The 21,864-nt window shown below is 32.4% G+C and overlaps 1 protein-coding gene across 1 annotated transcript in view; it reads left to right on the top strand.

Moving 5' to 3' along the window:
* The window catches only part of LOC133201671 (deleted in malignant brain tumors 1 protein-like), a 277,206-nt gene that overhangs the window by 174,569 nt on the left and 80,773 nt on the right, over positions 1-21,864 (top strand). Inside the window, exons 10-14 of the mRNA XM_061337458.1 lie at positions 20,322-20,463; positions 20,560-20,735; positions 20,826-20,967; positions 21,202-21,380; positions 21,676-21,817. Of these exons, the coding sequence (XP_061193442.1) occupies positions 20,322-20,463; positions 20,560-20,735; positions 20,826-20,967; positions 21,202-21,380; positions 21,676-21,817 (781 nt within the window). The remainder of the gene's footprint in view (positions 1-20,321; positions 20,464-20,559; positions 20,736-20,825; positions 20,968-21,201; positions 21,381-21,675; positions 21,818-21,864) is intronic.

Below are 21,864 nucleotides of genomic sequence, written 5' to 3' on the forward strand. Positions count from 1 at the left end.
TGCCAAGCTTGGTAAAAAAGACTTAAAGACCGCTAGACTTTTTCTTGAATTTTGATTGCAGGTGTTCAAGAAAATGATTTTGTGTGTAATAATATGTCAGTATGGCTCGCAAGATTTTGGTCTTCCTGCTTATCTGCATTACATTTAAAAAAAAAAAACCAGTTTACTTCTCCGCAAGTACTTGGCATTGCTTTTCTGTGAATTGATTTACATAGGTTTACCTGTGTCTATATTATAATATTTTATTTGCGCTGTCCAGAGGCAGAGCCTCTCCTTGAAAAAAGGAATCCATGCGAACCTTCGTTTATTCTTTTCTTTCAGCAGTTTCGGAAATATTCCAACATCAAAGTTATCAGCTATTAATATCAATTTTTTTTTTTAAAAAATGCAGGTTGGATCTACGGGTTATTGAACAGACAGCATGTTTTAACGATGTTTTATACGAGTTAACCTATACATCTTCACAATGTCAAAGTTTTTGTGATATCTTTTTTCTTCAAACCTTTTTAAAAAGGAAGGATTTCATAAAACCTTTACAATGTAAAGATGTATAGGTTAATACGTAGATGACCTACAATCTACTTGGTCTTTTAACGATGTTTAATAGACTTTCACATTAATTCATCCCCGTGGTAGAGTGGGAGCAAAAGGTACTACCTGGTTCATAGAGGATTTCGCGGAAAAGAAAAAAAACACTAGTACTTCACGGTAAAGAAAGATTTTTCGCGGAAAAGCAATGTCTACTCGCGGAAAAATGTAACAGCGCAATTGAGGAATTTTCCCGTAATTTTTCCCAGGGAAAAGGGAGTGAGGTGCTCCATACCAACTCAAAAAAAAAAGAAAAAAAAAAAGAAAGATCGACCCAAAGGAAAGAACCTTATTTAAAAAAAAAACTAACCCAAACCTGAAAAACCTATTTTGAAAGGGGGGATGTCACTTTACCTTCCTACTTATCTTACAAACTTCACAAAGTTTTCTTAACCCTTCCCTCTTCATATTTTTTTGGTATTTTACTATATGAATTTTTTACAAGTGGTGGGTATTGGGGTGGGGTCCGGATACTCACCCCCCCCCCCCCTGCGGATCCCTTACTTCTTCCTCTAAGTAATCGATACCTTTGTGACGACAACCTACGCAAGCGTGTGTTTTAAGGAAGATCTAAATACCAATTAGCTAAAAACCTTTTTTAGACTTTGAGAACATTCTATCAAATAAAGGTGTACATTATGAGCTAATCTAGCTGCAGAACTGTAGCTCTCTGCTTGAGAAAATTCGGACAGACAAAGCAGAGAGCTACAGATCCAAGCGTTGTAAAAACCTTCGATTTACGCCGCCGCTTATTTTGTCGCTCGGTTCGGGTATTATTTCTTGTATTTTATGCTTTCCCCCACTTTAAAAATAGTATCCGATAATTAATCATATATTTTACTCCTATTCCTGAAACTTTATTTACCTTTCAACGGTTCCAGACTTTAGAATAAATGCATTCCGACGTCGACGTTGGTGTCATCCTGAAATAACACGCCCGAGTTTTCAATTTTTGGTTTTATTTATCTCATTTCTTTTTTACATACATATTATATTCTTTGTAGACAAAATACATGATATTTGAACCTCCTGAATATTTTACTTACATTTTCTCGGCAAGTATATGTTTTTTGAAAGACTTACTTTTCGCACGACCCCTAATATGGACGTCGGAATGGGAATTTTTAAAACCGACATTCCAAAACCATACCAGGGCTGTTTGAGACCGTTGAAAGGTAGATAAGGTATCAAGAATAGGATTAAAATGTATGGTTAATTATCGGATACTATTTTTAAAGGGGGGGGGGGCATAAAATACAAGAAACAATACCCGAAGCGGGCGACGATAAAGCGGCGGCGTAAATCGAAGGTTTTTACAACGCTTGGATCTGTAGCTCTCTGCTTTGTCTGTCCGAATTTTCTCAAGCAGAGAGCTACAGTTCTGCAGCTAGAGCTAATCGAGTTTATTTCAATGATAAAGTGTCTGCCTTACATTATTTCCCCAGGAAAATTGTTCAAAGACAATCAGGTGTTAGTGAACAGATTTCACTGTTGTTTACTTATATAGATAATCAATATGTAAATACTGTATTCAATTACTTTATCTTGGTCTAATACAATGTTGAGAATACCTCAATTTGATATTGTGAACCTAAGTTAACCCTTGAAAGTAGATGACCTTTTGTTCATTACAAACAGAAAGCAATATTCATTTTATTTTGTTAATCGGGGGAAAGGAAGCAGACAGTAAACAGTCGATACTTTTTTACATGTTTTATGGGGGGGGGGGGGTCTATTCAATGAGAACTAAAATATTCATAGTTCCTGTATCACATATTGTAGGCATATAAATTAAAGTAAAATAGTTCTACATTCAGTCAGTTGATAATTAATTATAAATGTATATTTTCAAAATGACAAATATGGGAAAAGTATCATTATGTTCATAGCAGGGATGTCAAAATATTTATTTTCCTTAGTCGATTGCATTATTCGAACGATAGTCAAATATATTCGAAACTTTTTTGGAAAATAAAATTTTATTTCAAACTTCATTGGTACATGAAGTATTTTACCCAAAACCGCGGTTTTTTTTTCAAATTTATTCAAATGTAACAACAAATGTTACACACAGATGTTCAAATGCACCTAAAATGTGGATAGCGCGTTTACATTAACTAAATATAGACCGTTAATTTCTCCAAAATGTATGATTTCCCCGTCAATCATGTCCATAAATCGGTCTGTAAAGACGGGTTTTAATTTTTAGTAAGCATAAAAAATGACAGTACTGTATATTTTTTAAAGTTTTTTTTTAAAATAAGGGAGGGGGGTGAGGTTTAAAACACACACTATCCAAACGCCAGGTGTCTGTGATAATGTTAAACAGTTGAATATACTTTTTTGTCCCGACTATCAAAATGTTTTTAACATTTGTAAAAGAATATTAATTTTATAAATAATTACCGCAGTGTTCAAACGGCTATAATGGGTACATGACAGGGTGAACTGCGATAAGGATATTTGTCTTAATTATCAACTTCATCTTCAGTTGGGTTGGACAAATTAAATTTTCAAAATTTATTCTTAAATTATAATGCATTGGTAAAATACAGGTAATTCCAGGTAAATCCCAGATGGAGATCAGACTATAATTGCTATCAAAACATATTTCAAACTTATTGTTCTATACCTAATAATGAAATGTGTGCAAAACGGGAACACACCGGTATACATGGTACATATGAGATCAAGTCCAATTAATAATTTTACAAACAAAGCCCAGTGTAGAGAGATAATTTTATTACAAAAACAACATTTATTTTTTTTTTTTACATTATGTAAATATTACATCCAACCTTTATTTAATCGCTATTAAGCACATAAAATGTTATATATTACCCCTTTTTTGACCATCTCGAGAAATGATGTGACCGAAATACATTTATGTGATGTATATGGCTTTACGGGTATTTTTTATGGAACTCTTCAAAAAAGCTAACTAAAGTCATTGATAAAACACTAATGACAATCTAGATTATGTTTGGAACTGATCTACATTGCACATATTTTATACTGAGAGGTGCATTGTTAAATCTTTTTGCCAATTTAATTGTCTTGTATTTTGGAAAATTAACCTCTAATTTTCAATATAATAGCTAAAAAAGTCATGTCCTTGTACATGTAAATGGTTCATTTTCCCAACAGGCCAAATAGATCGTCGAAACCATTGTGACGTCAATTTTCAAAAAATGACGTATATATTGTTTTATAATGTTCAGCTTGACATGAATATGGACACATGCACTGGGTATCAAATAAACTAGATGTAAATTAATATTTATACGACAAGTGTAAATACTGCATTTTTTTCTGAACTGCTTCTTTTTTCAACCACCTTACGTCCAGATATATAGTCTAACTTGGACCACTGTCGCTTAGTTAGGGAGCGCGGAAATAAGATGCTATATATAAATATATATATACTAATATAGGCCCAATGTATCTGAAATCGAACAACGTGTAAAGAATTAATACAGACCAGATCTTCACAACATTAATATAATGATTTCATCCTTTATATTAAAGGATTTTTAGCGATACGTGGCGAGGTATATTCTCAATATTATTTAGATCTAGCAAAACACCTTCGAATGCATGTGTATTGCATGCTGTAAAATGAACACATTTTTAAAAAATAAACATGGTCCGCACAATATCACCATCGTAATTTTTTGCATATAAAATGCTTTCAAGTCGATGTTTAATTTTTGAAAATTTCAAAGTGGTGATATAATGCGGACCTATCGAAAAATGCTTTTGAGTCCCTGATTTTTAACGATTTTTCTGTAAATACGCATTCCGTGCATGGTTTGACCACGAATAAACAGTGCACAGGGAACACATTCCCAAAGTTTGGGTTTATATTTTTAACAAGCATATATCCAACCTTTATTTTCAATGTAAAGTTTTGATTCAGCGTAAACTTTAATTTTTAGAAATTCTCAGGGCCAAATATTATATCAAATGAACCTTGTCCTTTATTAAACACTATTTCTTTTTACGAAATCTGTAAAACACCGAATATTCGAATCTTAAATTTATATTCGAATATCATCTATTCGAATGAATATTCGAATGTTCGAATATTCGTTGACATCCCTAGTGAAAATGCATTAAATTGTATTAAATAATCCTATCTGCTTCTTATAGTGTTGAGCATATAGACAAAGTGTATAGTTATGATGAACAAGGGTGTTCTTACAAAAATTTTTAAAAATTTTGTGGTCCCAGAGTCAGGGGTTTTGGTGTTTCTTGGAGGGGGAAGGGGGGGGGGGGCTCGATTGATGCATATAGTGAAAATGTCTTAATTCTTTGAAAATCTTCAACTAAATGCATAGTTATGATGATGAGGGTACCTCTTCCAAAATTGTGAATTTCATGACCCTTTGTCATGGGTTCTGATGTCAGGGTAGGGCTATGTTGAATCTATAGTAAAAATGCATTGTTTCTGTGAAATTCTTCTCTGCTCCTGGGTATATCGGAGGCAAACAGAGTAAAAGTTTTAATAAGCAAGGGATTTGTACCAGATGTTTGAACATCTGGACCATTTGGTCAAGTGTTCTGGTCCTGGGCAGGACTCTGTTTATAATTTGTTCTACTGAGATAATTTATTCCCCTTTGCCATTCACTTTTGATAATTTATCACTGTAAATAAAGTATTTGAAAGGTTAATAACATAAGAAAATTATGCAAGAATTTTTATTGTATAATACAAAAAGTACTTTCATAGTTTTAATGAACAAGGAGACTTTTACTTAAAAGATAAATAAAAATGAGACAAAAATAACTTTTAAAATATTCTTCAAAAATCCAAGAGAGGCCAATTTGAGGAGTTATAATATGGGGTTAAAAATAGTACAGAAGCAGAAATAGTTTGCTAATATTCTGCATGGTGATAGTGATAAATGGGGGAATTAAACAAGTTGATGAAACAAGAATATAGACAATCTTGTTTAAAGTCATCATTTCGTAAGTATATATATATATATATATATATATATATATATATATATATATATATATATATATATATATATATATATATATATATATATATATATATATATATATATTTCTGAAATTACAAAGATTTCATAAACATTTCTTTTCATAAATACGTATTCTTTATTATTATTTTTTAAAAGTGCCTAAACTGTTTTGTTAAGTATTCATTCGCTTAAATAATGTCCGTAATTCCTATCTGGAAAGTAGAGCATGTATATTGAGACATTATGTGTAAAAAAAAAAAAGTTTAAACTTCGACACAAAAACTATTTACAACTTATCTACGCCTATTTCATTAACTTAACGAGGTAAAGGTTTTCTGTTCGATGACAACCAAGTACCTTAGGATGAAAGCATTATGAAAGGAAACATTTTTATGAAATATGGAGATAACGAACAGTATTCAAGTTCAAAGTCCATTAAAACAATACAAATCGGGAGCAAACACGGACCTCCAAAAACCGGTGGAATCAGGTGCCATGGAGCAGTTAGAATCCCCTGCCGACCGGTCACATCCGCAGTGTGCTCCATGTCATGATCGGTAAATAACGGAAAAATCTGTCGACAATTCAGTGTGTAAATAATGGCCTAACAATTAGGATGAAAAACATCAGTCAGCATGTGAACTAATGCTAGATTGTATTTGCTGACAAAGTCATTGTATGGAACATAGAACTTACGAAATGGTGACTTTAAACATTTAAAGTATGTAAATTTAAAGCACGTAATTTTTTAATCATGTACAAAACAGACATGAAATGTTTTCTATCCTATATCTGCATGACATCTCGAACGGGACGTAAAACAACATACAATCAATCTGCATGACAATTCATAAACATTCTGCATTAATCAAAAACGACGAAAATAAAATTCCCGCAGATGAAAAAATTGCTTTAAGTTTGCTTAAACGATTAATCTATTAGGTAAGAACACATGTCTTCTTTGTTTAATCTTTTAAATGGGCAGATAACTTTGTGTATATATTATGATCAATGAACAGAAATATTAACTAAATATTTGTCTGCACCTACTTAAAAGGACATAGATTTGAAGTTAATATTTTCTAAGATTTTACAGTAAAATGTTGCTAGAGCATTTGACATCAAATATTATAAAGGCGTGTTTATGAATTTTTTTATCTGGATATTATTAAAACTACGAATTTCGGGACGTGTTTGATTGGCACACATCCTTGCACTTTCACGAGGTAAACTGTATCCTTAATATTTACGAAAAGTGGAAAATTTGGTGTTTATTAATGAAAAATATTAAAACTATACTCAGAAAATTCAGTGAAGAAATGTGAGAAAGCAAAACCAATTCAACAATACTGTCACTCCGTGCTCAGTGATGTGTGTAGACTAAACAAATTGAACACACCTGGTAAAACGTAGTAGACATTAACAATGAGCTCGTGCCAATGATTACATACATATATGTTATGAAGAATGTCGTTGTAATTGAATTTGAAGATTTTCATATAAGTTCAATTCATTAAACTGAAGTTATTTTTTGAATAAAAATAGAAATTTAAAATTGTAAGCAAAATGACAATCCAACTGTGTCCAGGCCCCTTTAAGGTTTCAAAAGTATAAAGTGGATATTGTGATGTTGTTTCCGCTGTTGCTCTTTTTTCTGGTCATCAAGGGGACTCTATGTGGACTTATGATGTGGATTTCCGCAAAACATTTACAGGAGAGCTCTTAACATAAATTAGGAAAATCTGTTTACTTCCTTCTTAATACACTTGGTCAGCCTTTAACAAGAACACGATCACTGACGTTTACAAGTAAGTATAAAGTTATGTGAGGTAATTTATTTTATTTTAATAACTGTATATTTCAAATGGTATACTGACATTTTTATTGTATTAATACAAGGTGCTTGCAAAGTTATACCAACTCAATTTAACTCCTATCTACTTCCTACGGAAGAGTTCTCATTAAAACACTTTTAAAAGCTCCTAGGTGTTAGTGGTATCTTTTGCAATTACTTTGAAAATGTTGATAAACTTTTGTTACATATTTTCTATCTTTATCAGTTTTATCTAAAGAGAGAATGTGATCGGAACGTCGTGTGTTCGAATCACGGCCGCGACTGACCTAAGTCGATAAAAAATAGGAAGCAATTGTTCCTTTGCCAAACGCTTGGCAATTTGGAGTGATAAAAAAATTTGCTATCTCTGGGTCATCACTCCACGATTTTAAAAAGACATTTGTTTGCATTTGTATTCAAAGTAACAAACAAACATTTGTAAAAAATGGAGAGAAGACCCAGAGACTATAGAAAATGAACTTTTTCCAAAAAAAAATACCAATTTGTAAATGCGCTGCTTCTTTGTCATTTTAAATTTCGGAGTGTTTTAAATTTCGGAGTGTTTGTGTAGCGATGATACCTCAGTTGTATACGTTACCAGTCCAACGCACTTGGGAATCGAGAAGTTTTTGGTTCGATCCAAACATGGAGCAGTTTATTCTTTTTACACAAACAATCAAATCGTTTATCAGTTGTATTTTATTTACTGATTTTTAAGTTTTAAAAGAGATAAATTTTGGTTCAGTTGCACGGGGATTTTTCATTTTTTCAAACCTACTGAAACTTCATTTCATATATCATACCCTATTATCTTTAATTGTTAGGTGTTTATTATTTATTAGCCTGTTTATGTGACGTATTAATTTGTTATCGTAACTACTATGATAAGTGGACTAAATATTTCAAATTTAAAAGCTATTTCAATGTAAATCTTAACATTTTTCTATGTGCATAACTTTGTAAAGTCTGTCCACTTCTGGTCAGCCGACCTAATCGTGGACATTTAAACCATAAATGTTTCGTGCACTTGATTCCTGCAGATCGCATGCCAAGTACGCCGATCTTCTTTACTTGCTTAAATTTGACTCTGTAATTCTAAATTTCTTTATTTCTCCTTCCTGTTCCGCTCTTTGAATCAAAACCCTTTTGAAGATGATTTAACTTTTCATTTAAATGACTCTAATTACATGCTAGGCCTACTCACTGAGGCTAAGATGAGGCTAATTATTTTGTTGCGGAATACTTAAATATTTTTCATACACATATGATGCAAGACGACGGATAATAAAACGTATATTATCAAGACAAGAAAATGAATTGATTTTTTCTTATAGCAATATCTTTTTACATACTTTTTACATACTTTCGTTAGAAAGCGACCCTGTTGCGTTCAAAAATCTGTATTAAACTTATTCGTAATTTAATTTGTTTAGACTACAAGTTATATACGGACATACTCGTTTATTTTAGCATATTCATTTCTATCTAAATCAATTATTTGTTTTATTTTTAAATTTAATATGAATCCTTGATAATGAAGGTATTTTACTCGCCAGACACTGTGTCTTCTTAAATTAAAAATAGAAAATTTCCCGGATATAAAAGCCTAGTAGATAAATGATGAGATAACTTTATCAAAACTTTTTTTTATAGATAATATGACTGTATACCTTTAGTCTCATCTATCCAAAATGCACACGACAAATCTGCTTGGAATGATACTGTTCATGATGTCAGTTGATGGTCAAACTATTCCCAGTGGATATGGTCTGGTGGACCACTGTCCAATGACTAATACAGAGGGACTGGAATTTCTGATTAACTCAGCGGCCAGGACATTTATAACTTCTCATTTAAATATGATGGAGGCTCAGATGAGTAAATATAAGAAAGAGTTGATTAATTTTAAAAAAGACATTACCAAGCAAATGAAGAAGACGCGGTACTCTGTTCAGGACGAAGCTGGAAAACTAGGTAATGTTTGTTCAGTGCATATGGATTGAATTTCAACATACGAAAAATCTGCGTTTATTACTTTGCAAAAATTTTGATAGGGGAAACATATTCAACAACTTACATTGGATAAACTCTTTCAAAAAATGAACAAGATCATGAAAATATTTTTATTTTTTATCCTCAACGATTCCCTATTACAAAAATAAGTTAAATCATAACATACCTTTAATATATAAGATAAGATTCAGATGTGTGAACGGGATCTAAGATCACAATTAGTTATTTGAACACAGATAAATTAATACTTCGAAGACAGTGTTTATCAGTAATAAATCTCAGAATGCCTTTAAATCAGAGTATTGATGAAGCCTAAGATGAATTTACTAGAATGCATGGACTGTGTGTTTGATCAAATTTAAGTCTATGATTTGGTTTCATACTTTAAGATGTACGACTCGTTAATGGAAGTTCACCAGGAGAAGGAAGAATTGATGGACTCTGGAGAACGGTGTGTGGTGATAATTTGGATTATGGTGATGATAATGTGGTCTGCAAACAGCTATTGGAATTAGATAGGTAAACGATTTCTTATTATCTAATTATCTTTTCCTTCATCTGTGTTTGATATATTTTGAATCAGCATTATATACGTTTTAATTCATGCATTTACTATAATGACAAAAGCTGATTGAACATCAACAAAACAAATATTATAAAGATTAATACATTTGTTTTCATGTATCATCGTGTATATGCATACTTACACAAACTTAGGAATCTGGTTTGTAATGAAAAGAAATTTTAATTTGTGGTATTTAATGTATAATGTCCATAAACCATTGATAAAAGGTGCTTCTAGATTTTGAGAAAGGATATGAAAGGGGGATGATAAAAGTGAAAAAAAATATGTTATCATTGCTGGGAAATTTGTACTTTTCATCCAATGTCCAAATATTGTGTATTTTAGTTTGGTAATTATCTGCATACTTAATATCAATTTTACCCTAACAATTTTACTATTAAACTAGTAGAATTTATTACAGAAATTTATAGTTTACTGTAAAAAATAATTTGATACTATGATTTACTATGAAAATTTGATACTTTGATACTAAACTTTGACACTTATTTCATTATTTTTTTCCGAGCATTTAAAATCAACATATCGCGAAATTCTTTGGTCAATACAATGACATTAAAGCTTGTTTGAAAATACTAGTCGAATGTTGACTATGGATTACTCCACTTGCAAACTCACGACGAGGTGGCCGGTCAAGGGGGGATGCTTGTTCCTTCTGGGCACTTGATCCCAACTCTAATGTTTTCTGGGGTCTGTGTTTGCTCTGTTCATAAATTGTAACTTTTGAACATGAAAACTTATCTTCACAATTCAATATTTGTTATCTTCTCTATCAATGTATAAAGTAGGTTTAAGTAGTTAAAATATTGAACTATACGTCATGGTATGTTTCATTAATGGAAGAGTCCACTTCTTAAGGCATCTTTCGTACAGGTTCTTTCTAGTTTATAGTCTATGGATTGATTAAGGGAATTGGTTTTCATAAGAAATAAAAGAGACAAAATATTCAGTGGATGTTCACACTGTAAAATCACATATTTTCGTGGTCAAATTTTCTTGGTTTGAGGAAAAACTGTTGGTTCGTGGGAATTTGATTTCATGGATGAAGAATTTTTGAGTAGTTGTGTTTATGACATTTTATATTTTATGGTGGTCATGAATCCGTGGGTCTCTTCATTCCTCTAAAACAACCCCCCCCCCCCGAAAATTATTTATTTCACAGTATAGTGAAAATTAGCATAAAATCTTTTGCTGCTTTTTATTGATAATTTTCACCATTGGAAGCAAAATGATAAACATTTGATATTTGGTTAAGACAAAAAAATCACTTTTCGAATATAATGCTTAGAAATACCTTACATATACATGTGTCAATGTTTATTTGCATAACATTTATCTGTCAGGTGAGATGCAATATATTGTAGAGATGGTACATGGTTTTCCAAACAAGTAGTTTGCTTAAAGATTGATATTTTCTTTTTAATTACCAAAACCTTTACAAAAAATGTTCAAAATCTATGATATGTAACATTTTTGTTTGATGAGAGATATCATATTTTTGTTGATAATCTTTTAACATGAATGATTATGTGCCGGAATTAAGTGTCTATTTACAACACTGCAAAATCATATTAGAGATTTTGTGATTTCTTTCAAATGCTAACTAATGTATATGTTTAATATGATCTACTCCGACGAAAATATCATATTTGAAAACCTTTTTCTGTTAAATTAAGAAACATTTTAATTACATTGTTTCAGTGACTTAATTACGGATGAAAAAGATCCGAGGTGTGGATACACTATTTTATGCATTTAGAATGTTTTGTCAACAGTAAAAGTAACTTAATGGCTGACTAAATGGACCTAAAAGATAAACTTCAATCGAGATTCATTTCATTAAGCAAGAATTTTGTATGTAGATTAAAAATTGCGTCCTTCTTCATTAGTTAACTCTGCCTTCCTGCCCTCTGGATGCTTTGTCGAAGAAGACAGCCAACCCGTAAAACACTGTAAGATACCATTCAATGGTTCTGCGCTTGATTGATCTCATTTGCCAATTCTTTATTTTAGGTTTTTGAAGTACAGTTAAACTTGCTTACGAAGAACTCGGATATATGAAAATATCGGTTATAAGGAAGTGATGGATTTTCTCCATCTCTTATAACATTATTAGAATAATAGATAAATACTCCTTTTTTATATATCTCTACCTATGCTTGGCAATTTATCAACACAATGCTGTACATCAAATGTCAATGATTGATTGATTGATTGTATATTGTTTAACGTCCCATTCGAGAATTTTTCACTCATATAGAGACGTCACCAAATACCGGTGAAGGGCTTCAAATTTTTACCTTTACTCAGCACTCAGGGCCATTGAGCAGTGAGGGATCTTTATCGTGCCAACGCCTGCCGTGCCACGGGGCCTCGGTTTTTAACGTCTCATCCGAAAGACCCGCAACTTTCACTTCAATGTGCCGAGCGCATGGCGAAGGAACAGTTGCTACCTATTTTTTATCGACTTAGGTCAGTCGCGGCCGAGATTCGAACTCACGACCTCCCGATCACGGAGCGAGCGCTCTACCGACTGAGCTACCGTGAACGGTTCAAATGTCATTGAAAGTCTTCACTGATGATAATATTGTTTAAACTAAAGTTGTATTTTTTCATCATAACTGTTATATATTTCGATTTATTTGCTTGACAATTATCATATTCATTGTTTATGTATAATAAGGAAAGTATCTACTAAATTGAATGAACTTCAACAAAAAATCAGCAAAATATAGTCCATAAATGTGTCTTATTTATTTTCTTAAATAAGCAGATAACTTTGAGAATCTATTACTAGTATCTGCATAGCGAGGACAGTGTTACTGAAAAAAAAATTAACATAAGGTTTGTATTCAAATTAACTAGAAGCTTTAAAAGTAGTAAGTGGCTAATATGATGTGTTTCCGTTGTCGGTTTTCATGCTGGTCATTAAGGGTACTAAGCTGGATTTCTGTTGTTGATTTCTGTAAATCATGTACATTAGACCTCTTAACATAATACATTCTAGTTATTAACTTCCTTATTAACATGACACCAGCCTTCGACCAGAACGCAGTCAGGGAATTTTACAAACAATTGATCAGAATTTCGTAAGATATCTTTTATTTTTATTTTAATAATTGTATATTTCAAATTGATGCATTGACGTTTTTATTGTATAAGGTATATGTACATGCAAAATCATGCGGTCTCAATTCATCTTCCATTTAATGTGTTAGCGTTTTCTTTAAAGAACATGATGATTTACAAAAGTTTTTTTTATGCTTTGACGGTCATCTTTATAAATTATTGAAAATATAAATATATTATGCTTTTGGACATGTTTCCTGTGCTTAATTACTCTCCTGTCCTTGTCAGCTCTTATCCACACAGGGAATAACGTTAAGGCCACATATGCTTAATTTAGATATTGGACAGATGCAAGTCCATTGACAGCAGTTATGACACCATAAACAGAGTTGCATATGTACACCAAATTAAAAGACCATCCTGCAAAGTTGATCTCTACTTTAGATTCTTTTAGAATGGTTTTAAGGCTATAAATGTTTGATAAGGTGTAACTGGAAGCAGGCCCTTAGCAACGGTTTCAAAAGTGGGGACTTCCAAAAAAATCTGACAGGCAAAAAAAAAAAAAAAACTTAAAGCTTATTTACTTTCCAAATCCTGGAATTTGCCTGTGCTCGACCTCACTATAGCAAAAACTATGCTTAGAAAAAAGTGAGGGGGCTCCCCCCCCCCCCCGTGTTCTACCGACCTGGGAAGGTTTTCATTGTTTTACCATTTAATTTGACTAAGCTCGAGATGCTGAAGATGTTTGTCCAGAAAGTAGTAGGTCGAGTGGTATTTTTCTAATAGTTTGATAAGGGTATATCGTGTGTCACCTTGTTATATTCTCTTTTCAGGAACAAGAAACTTGTCAAATACCAGTTTATTTACACTAAGCATGGCTATAAATGAAATGATAAAAATGGTGTAGTCTATGTAAATAAATGTGTAGAAATAAATTGACAGGCTTAATTTGGGTTAAATATAACACTAATTAGGTAACCTATGTACAACATACGGGGAGTTATTTTTCATAATTATAGAATATATAGTGTGGTTATCTCTCAAAGAAATTCCCCTTTACATGCCAAGTGATGTGTTATAATTGGGATAGAAATTTTATGTTAGTGTAGTTAAATTTTATGCTGTGGTAAATTAGAAATTTATTTCAAAACTAAGGATTATCTCCTTCATCCATAGCTCTAATCCTTCGACGTATTTGGCTACAGTCTCCCCCTCCCCTTTTTCAGCTCTTCAAAGTTTTTTTATTTAAATATTTCGGATTTCCAACGTTTCGGCATGAGCATCACTGAAGAGACATAATTTGTTGAAATGTGCATCTGGTGCATCAAAATTGGTACCGTATATGATTTACATTATGACCCCTGGGTCGAGGCCTCTTCTGGTAGACTGTTAGTCCCCGAGGGTCTCTACAGCTCAGTAGCTAAGTACTTTGGTACTAGCTTGAAAATACGGAAATATATTTAATAGCTGAGATAAAATTTAGAAATTTGTTTCAAAATTAAGGATTATCTCCCTCATCCATAGCTCTGATCCTTCAGCGTATTTGGTTTCAGTCTTTGGCAACCCCCTCCCCCTTTTAAGCTCTTTAGTTTTTTTATTTCAATATTTCGGATTTCCAAAATCACTGAAGAGACATAATTTGTCGAAATGTGCATCTGGTTTATCAAAATTGATACATGATTCACATCATGAAATATGTATATAGTCTTTACTTATTTAATTTAATTAATCTTTTACTATTTAAAGATGTTAATTGACATAAAAGATGGAGATAACGAACAGTATTCAAGCCCATAGTCCATTTAAACAATGCAAATCGAGAGCAGAGCAAACACGGACCTCCAAAAACATCAGAAGCGGGATCAGGTACCATGGAGGAGTAAGCATCCCCTGTCGACCGGTAACGCCAGTCGTGTGCTCCTTGTCATGATCGGGTAAACGGGAAAATCCGTAAAAATTTCAGCGTGTAAATAATGGCCTAACAATTAGTATGAAAAACGTCAGTCAGCATTTGACCTAATGATAGATTGTATATTATGAGAATATCAATGTTTCGACCATAGTACTTGCGAAATGATGACATTCAAACGAGACCTTCTTATATTCTTGTTTCATAAATTTGTTGGTTAATAGCTTGCCTCTTTTTAAAATTGATCGTACGTAGAGCATGCTCTTGTGTATCGAATCAACTGGGAGACATAAAACCCATATGCATGTGATAAGAGTATATTGCTATATAAGTGAGGGAAGTTTAAGTTGAAGTCATCCCGTTTATCAGAAAGTTTTGTCGTTATGTTACCAATAACGTCTTAGGTTACCATTAACGTCTTTTTCTAGTGAAATATCCAAATATGAAACAGTTGTGTCAGACTCTGTGGGTTTTTTTTATTTCGTGTTCCTTGGAATATATCGAATCGACATATGAAAGGAAATAACGATTATTAATTGATAAAACGTCGTCGATATATCTAAATGTAGAGTTGAAAGTCACAGCAAGCTTTTTCTTCTTCTCTTGGATAAGATTTTGAATAAATTCTGCTTCATATGAATACAACAATAGCTCTAGATCTGCTAATAACGAGGCACAATTTGTACCCATAGAAATTCAAGCAGATTGTTGGAGGACCTGATCTCCAAAAACTACATAGACATTGTCAATCAGAAACTTAAGCATCTTTTTAAGGTCAATTTCAGAGTATTCTTCTGTACAATCAGAATGTTTTTAACAAAATATTTTTGCAAATGACCAATTTTAAAAAGCAGCTATCTACGATGTCAAAAAGCCTGGACTTTAATTTATCGTGGGGAATGGTTATGTAAAGTGTTGAAAAGTCTTGCGTTTTGATGTAATTGATTTTTGTTAAATTTTGTGATTTCAAATTTTCCAACAGTTCCTTGGAGTTTTAAGTATCCACATCTGATTTACACTACCTCTCGAATATATAGAGGATATTCAATGTTTTGTAGATGAATATGGAATTTATTTCACGAGTGGGACAGGATTTTTTGATATTTTCACGACTGCGAAGCACGAGTGAAAATATCAAAAAATCCTGTCTCACGAGTGAAATAAATTCCATATTCATCTACAAAACATTGAATTTTCTGTTTATTACCTTTTCTTTGATTTTCCATTTGACTCTGTCTTTTCGTAACAGGGTGTCATAGGCTGTGACGTCATAGTTGAGCGGTTGAGACGTCATATGATAGCTATAAGCGACTGCGAGATTGTAAAACGGATTTTTAACAACATATTTGGAGAAACTTTGGCAGTTTTAGGATTATCAAGACGGTTTAGTTACAATCTCTATCTTATGACAGGCCAGAAATTATCTTTTTACCTACTTTGATATCCTTTCACATTGTGAGAGAATATCACTTTGGTATCCTTTCACACTGTGAGAGAATATCACTTTTAATCAATAAATAAATCACAGTATTTCACTATTGAAAATGTAATAAAATGTTTTACAGTACTCCTGAAGTTTCTCCTTCACTGCTGTAAATATTTTAGTGAGGAGTAAAGAAAGAGGTTTAGTAGAACATTTACTAGAACCCGCTATTTATCTATGTTTATAAGGATTTTTATGGTGTTTTGGAATCCAGTATAGGTATGGTAATTCAATTTTATTTTGATTATTGGGAATATTAAAAATATTTAAAAACATATGGTTTTGAACATTTCTTTTTAGAAAGGGAGCTATGGATATAAGATGGATGACCATTTGCAGAATTAAGACCTAGTTCCTCTAAAATACAATTCAAATAATGGGCCTTACAAACAGAGACAATGTTGTAACCTGCTATGTTAGCTGTGACCAGCACCTACTGATCGTGTAATCTATCTAATTTTTGTTTCACTTCTGCATTCTGGAAGACAGAAGGATAGATGGTTTTTCATAATGTCCCTCAATCGCTTAATGTGAGATTTCAATATCTATCTGATACTTTAAATTCATTCTGACAAATTGTCAATGTCTCCTTTTTCGTATTTGGCCCGTCGTCTGGCGTAATCTTCCACAGAATTCATAATATTTATGAAACAATGACGCTAGTTGAAAGATCGTGGTACCCTAAATTTTGGCCCTTTTAGAATAAGTGATTGAAGGTCCTCATTATTAATTACTATATTATCGTCAAAAGTTATAACGTGTCCAGTAGGACAATACTTATGAACACATAGGAGGATTATGTATCAGATGTTCAATATCTAGGCATCGTAGAGTGTATTTGGGGGGTGTTGTTATTATATTATCTTTTCTTGATATCATCTCCACAGCAATTTTTAAGATACTGATTTTTATGGTGGAAATAGTGATGTCATTAATATATATTTAAGAGTAAGGCGATTTAACACATACCTTGCTTCGGACAAATTTAAGCAGTAAACTTTCGTTAAACCCGAATCTTCTCGTAATTTACTTGTTTCTGTCTTAAAGTTGAAGATTTCATTTTTTTAATGATGCCGATTTTTTAAATCATGTTGTGATAAAAATACCACGAGAATGGAAAGAAAGATCAAATGGGTTTATTCATTTAAGTAGATACCTGGTAGAATACGAAAGTAACATTGTTTTCAAAACTGAATTGTTGAGTTTTCTTATAAATGTGTTTTATTCCTTCTTCTATCCAGAATGGACACGGCTACTCTTCTCGGAGTGATTATGGCCATGATGAACGTGGACAGTCAGATCTTACATAACGAAAATGGACCGGTGGGCAACTATCCATTGAGTAATACAGATGAACTAGAGCATCTGTTTAACTCAGCAACCAGGAAAGTGATAACATCTCACTTTAACATGATGGAATCTCAGATGCTTAAATATCAGATTGAACTGGATAATTTTAAGAGAGAAATTACCGAGCAAATGAAGAATATGCAGTATACTGTTCCTGGCGGAGCTGAAAAACTAGGTAGGGTTTTGTTCCATGGGTATGAATCCCATATTTAGCTAACGAAATGTTTTAAAATTACATTTGCAAGATTAATGATTATGATTTTTTTTAAAAAGTATTGATTGAATAAGATCTGTCATTTGGACAAAGCTACGAAAATCCTGTTCTTTTAGACTCAGTTATTTTCATTCTTAAGAAGTGTTTAATTATATCTTATTAACGTACGAGAAATGATCGTTTTTCAGTTGAATATTAATATAGCTCAGTCGGTAGAGTATTTGCTCCATAATCGGAAGGTCGTGGGTTCAGACCCTGGCTGCGACAGACCTAAGTCGATAAAAAATAGGAAGTAACTGTTTCTTCGACAAGCGCTAGGAACTTTGAAGTGAAGGTTTCGAATTTTTTGTATGAGACTCGAGGCCCCGTGTCACGGTAGACGTTGGTACGATAAAGAACCCTCACTCCTCACTGGCTTTGAATAAAGGTCTAAATTTGAAGCCTTTCACCGGTATATGGTGACGCCTCTATATGAGTGAATATTCTCGAAGGGAATGTAAAACAACCTACAGTCAGTCAATCAATCAATCCATAAAATATTTTATTATATTATTGATTATTGTTTTAAAAATTGGGATTTCTAATGCATTTCTAATTTACTCTTTTTAATTAAAAAAAAAAATTTTAAAGCGTAAAATATGATGGAATCAACAAGCATTTCCAACCTTTTCTTCATGTTTGTATTGAGCATAAATTAAAATTTTGAACTGCCTGTATGTTACTTTATTGTGTGTGTGTGTGTGTGAGTTTTTTTTTTTTTTTTTTTTTTTTTTTAAATAATAAAGCAATTTGAGAATTCATATCTCCGTAATTCATTAAAATTCATATATGTATATCATATTTTCTATATACCCTGTATGGGTTAAAAAAGCTTTCTGATTTTTTCAAAATAAAATTCTAGAATATTTATGGAGCATAATATTAATGAACCCCCTAACGAGAAATTTGAATTTAGATTTTAAAAAAAAATATATCTTTAATCCTAGTGCTATGCAATGCTTTCCTACCTCAAAGGTTTACGACTTGTAAATGGAAGTTCGTCAGGAGAAGGAAGGGTTGAGGTTTACAAGGACGGAGTCTGGAGAATGGTGTGTGGTGATAGCTGGGATTCTGATGAAGCCAATGTGGTCTGTAAACAACTATTTGGATTAGATAGGTGAATGTTTTCATAATTATATATAATAGATCAATACTTATTTATTTATTCATTTATTTATTCATTTATTAGTGCGTGTCTAAGAGACCTTGTTAAAGATTTTTAAAAAAATTACTGTTTCTATTGTTATATATTCAAGGTAATTAGGGTTATGAGCAACGCACAAATTATTTTATACCTTAATATTTTCAAGGCAAGGTATGGCAGTTTCAACTGCAGTATTTGGAAAAGGAACCAGAACTATACATTTAGATTTACAGTGCACTGGTGCTGAAACTGATGTTCTTGACTGTCCACATTCAACCACAACCAACTGTAGTCATTCAAAAGATGCCGGAGTTGTTTGTTTTCTTCCAAATCGTACGTGAATGTATTTTATAAATATAATGACCTTTAACTCTATTTTCAAACTTAAGGATTTCATCTTGATGTTTTGGATTTTACATTGTACGACAGGCCATGTCAGGTTATCGAATGGAAATTCTACAAACGAAGGGTTAATTGAGGTGTTTATCAATGGGAAGTGGGGTGCTGTCTGTGATCAAGTGTTGGATAACGATGATGCCAAAGTTGCTTGTCGCTCCTTAGGATATTCTGGGTAATATCTTATCATGTCTCACAATTTGAAAGATATTCATTGTTATAGCTATTTTGAAAATGCAAAAGAATTTTTAATTTATATCCTGACATTGCAAAAAGAGATATCATGTCAATTTATGATATTTCATTTTGCTACACTCAAATTTCCGCATATTTTCAAAATTTGGATATGATTTTTATTCTGTATTTTATTATTTACAAACCAACTATCAAGGTACATCGAACATATTGCATGCTCCGTGAAAATTTTAATTCTTATGTATTGATTAAAAGGGGCATTGCGGTTACTTCGACGGTTTTTGGATCAGGCAATGGATACATTTGGTTGGACGGAATTAATTGCAATGGAAATGAGGGTTCACTGTTAGAGTGCGCAGACTCAGTTACTGGATCCAACAGGTGCAGTTCTGGAAGAATCGTTGGAGTTGTATGTTATCCAACGAGAAATGGTGGGTAAAGACAATTAAGTTAATTTTTTTTCAGGATATACCAAACTTTAATATCCGGTGTTTTTTTTAAATTCAATTTCAGATTCAATTAGAATTGTAAATGGTAGCTCTGTTGAAGAGGGTCGAGTTGAAGTGTTGATTAATGGCCAGTGGGGAAGTGTATGTGATAATGGATGGAGTAAAAGTGATGCTGATGTTACTTGTAAAAGTCTTGGATATGCAGGGTAAATTTTTATTTTTTTTTTTTATATTCATCTTCTTTCGTTCTTTATATTTTTTTTTTTCAGAATTATTTGGTACTAACTTTTCTTGCTTCACAGAGGTCTACCCGTTTCATCCTCTGTCTTCGGAGAAGGCAGTGGCCAGGTATGGTTAGACAGAGTAAATTGCTATGGAAACAAGAAGTTCCTTTTAGAGTGCTCACAATCAGTGATTGGATCCAGCACTTGTCGTTTTGGTAATACAGCTGGAGTGGTTTGTTACCACACAAGAAATGGTGAGTTAAGAGAACGGTTGTTATTTCAGGATTTTAAAGATTGATATTTAATTGCTTTATGCTTTTTTTTTTAAATTTGTATATTTATAGATTCAGTTAGAATAGTAAATGGAAGCACTGTTCATGAGGGTCGAGTAGAGGTTCTGATAAATGGTCAATGGAGAAGTATATGCGACAGAGGATGGGGCAAAAGTGATGCTCAAGTGACTTGCAGAAGTCTTGGATATTCAAGGTCTCCTGGTGGACTTATTTCGTAATCAAAACTGGTGTTAATAAAATATTTGATAAAGTAATTTAGAAAATCCATTAAATTTATTAATCTTAAAATTTAAACTTAAAACTTTCAATTTATTAAAAGTTTTGTAAATTTACTATGGTATATCATACATCAAGATTTTTAGTTAGATTTTTGACCAAATTTTTCTCGTTACATTTGATTTAAGTTCTCAATTTGATCATATTTCAGAGGTATTCCTGCCGCGTCTTCTGCGTTTGGAGAGAGTCCTGCCCAGATATGGATGTTTAACAGCATTTACTGCAGAGGATATGAACAGTCTCTACTAGGCTGCACAAAATCAGTAATTGGGTCTAGCGTGTGTACTTCTGGTAGAAATGCTGGAGTCGTTTGTTATCAAACTAGAAATGGTGGGTTATCCCGGGAATTAGAGCAAACGTACTTAGTTTAGCTAAACTCATATTTTAACATCTTTTGCGCCACCTCCTGTGCCCTTATCAATATTCTTTGAAAAAAGAAACTACAAGCTTGGCTCAAAGGCGATAATTGATTATTAGTAAATGAGGACGATTGTTCTAAAGTTTGAGTTTAAATAAATTTTTACTCTAGTTCATTAAGATTTACAGAATCTAGTCAAATTTTTGTAAATCTTCATAATGAAATAATCGATAATAATACGTATTTTTACATTCTTTGTTTTTTTAGATTCAGTAAGAATTGTAAATGGTAGTTCTGAGTACGAAGGTCGAGTTGAAGTTTTGATAAATGAACAGTGGAGGAGTATTTGTGATAAAGGGTGGGATAAAAATGATGCTGATGTGACTTGTAAAAGTATTGGATATTCAGGGTAATTTCTCTTAATATTCATAACAATTAGCCTATCATGAAAAAAAG

The sequence above is a fragment of the Saccostrea echinata genome, unplaced genomic scaffold, assembly GCF_033153115.1.
Source record: "Saccostrea echinata isolate AGI-Se365-2 ecotype Australia unplaced genomic scaffold, CSIRO_AGI_Sech_v1 ptg000045l, whole genome shotgun sequence".
NCBI classification, from domain to species: domain Eukaryota; kingdom Metazoa; phylum Mollusca; class Bivalvia; order Ostreida; family Ostreidae; genus Saccostrea; species Saccostrea echinata.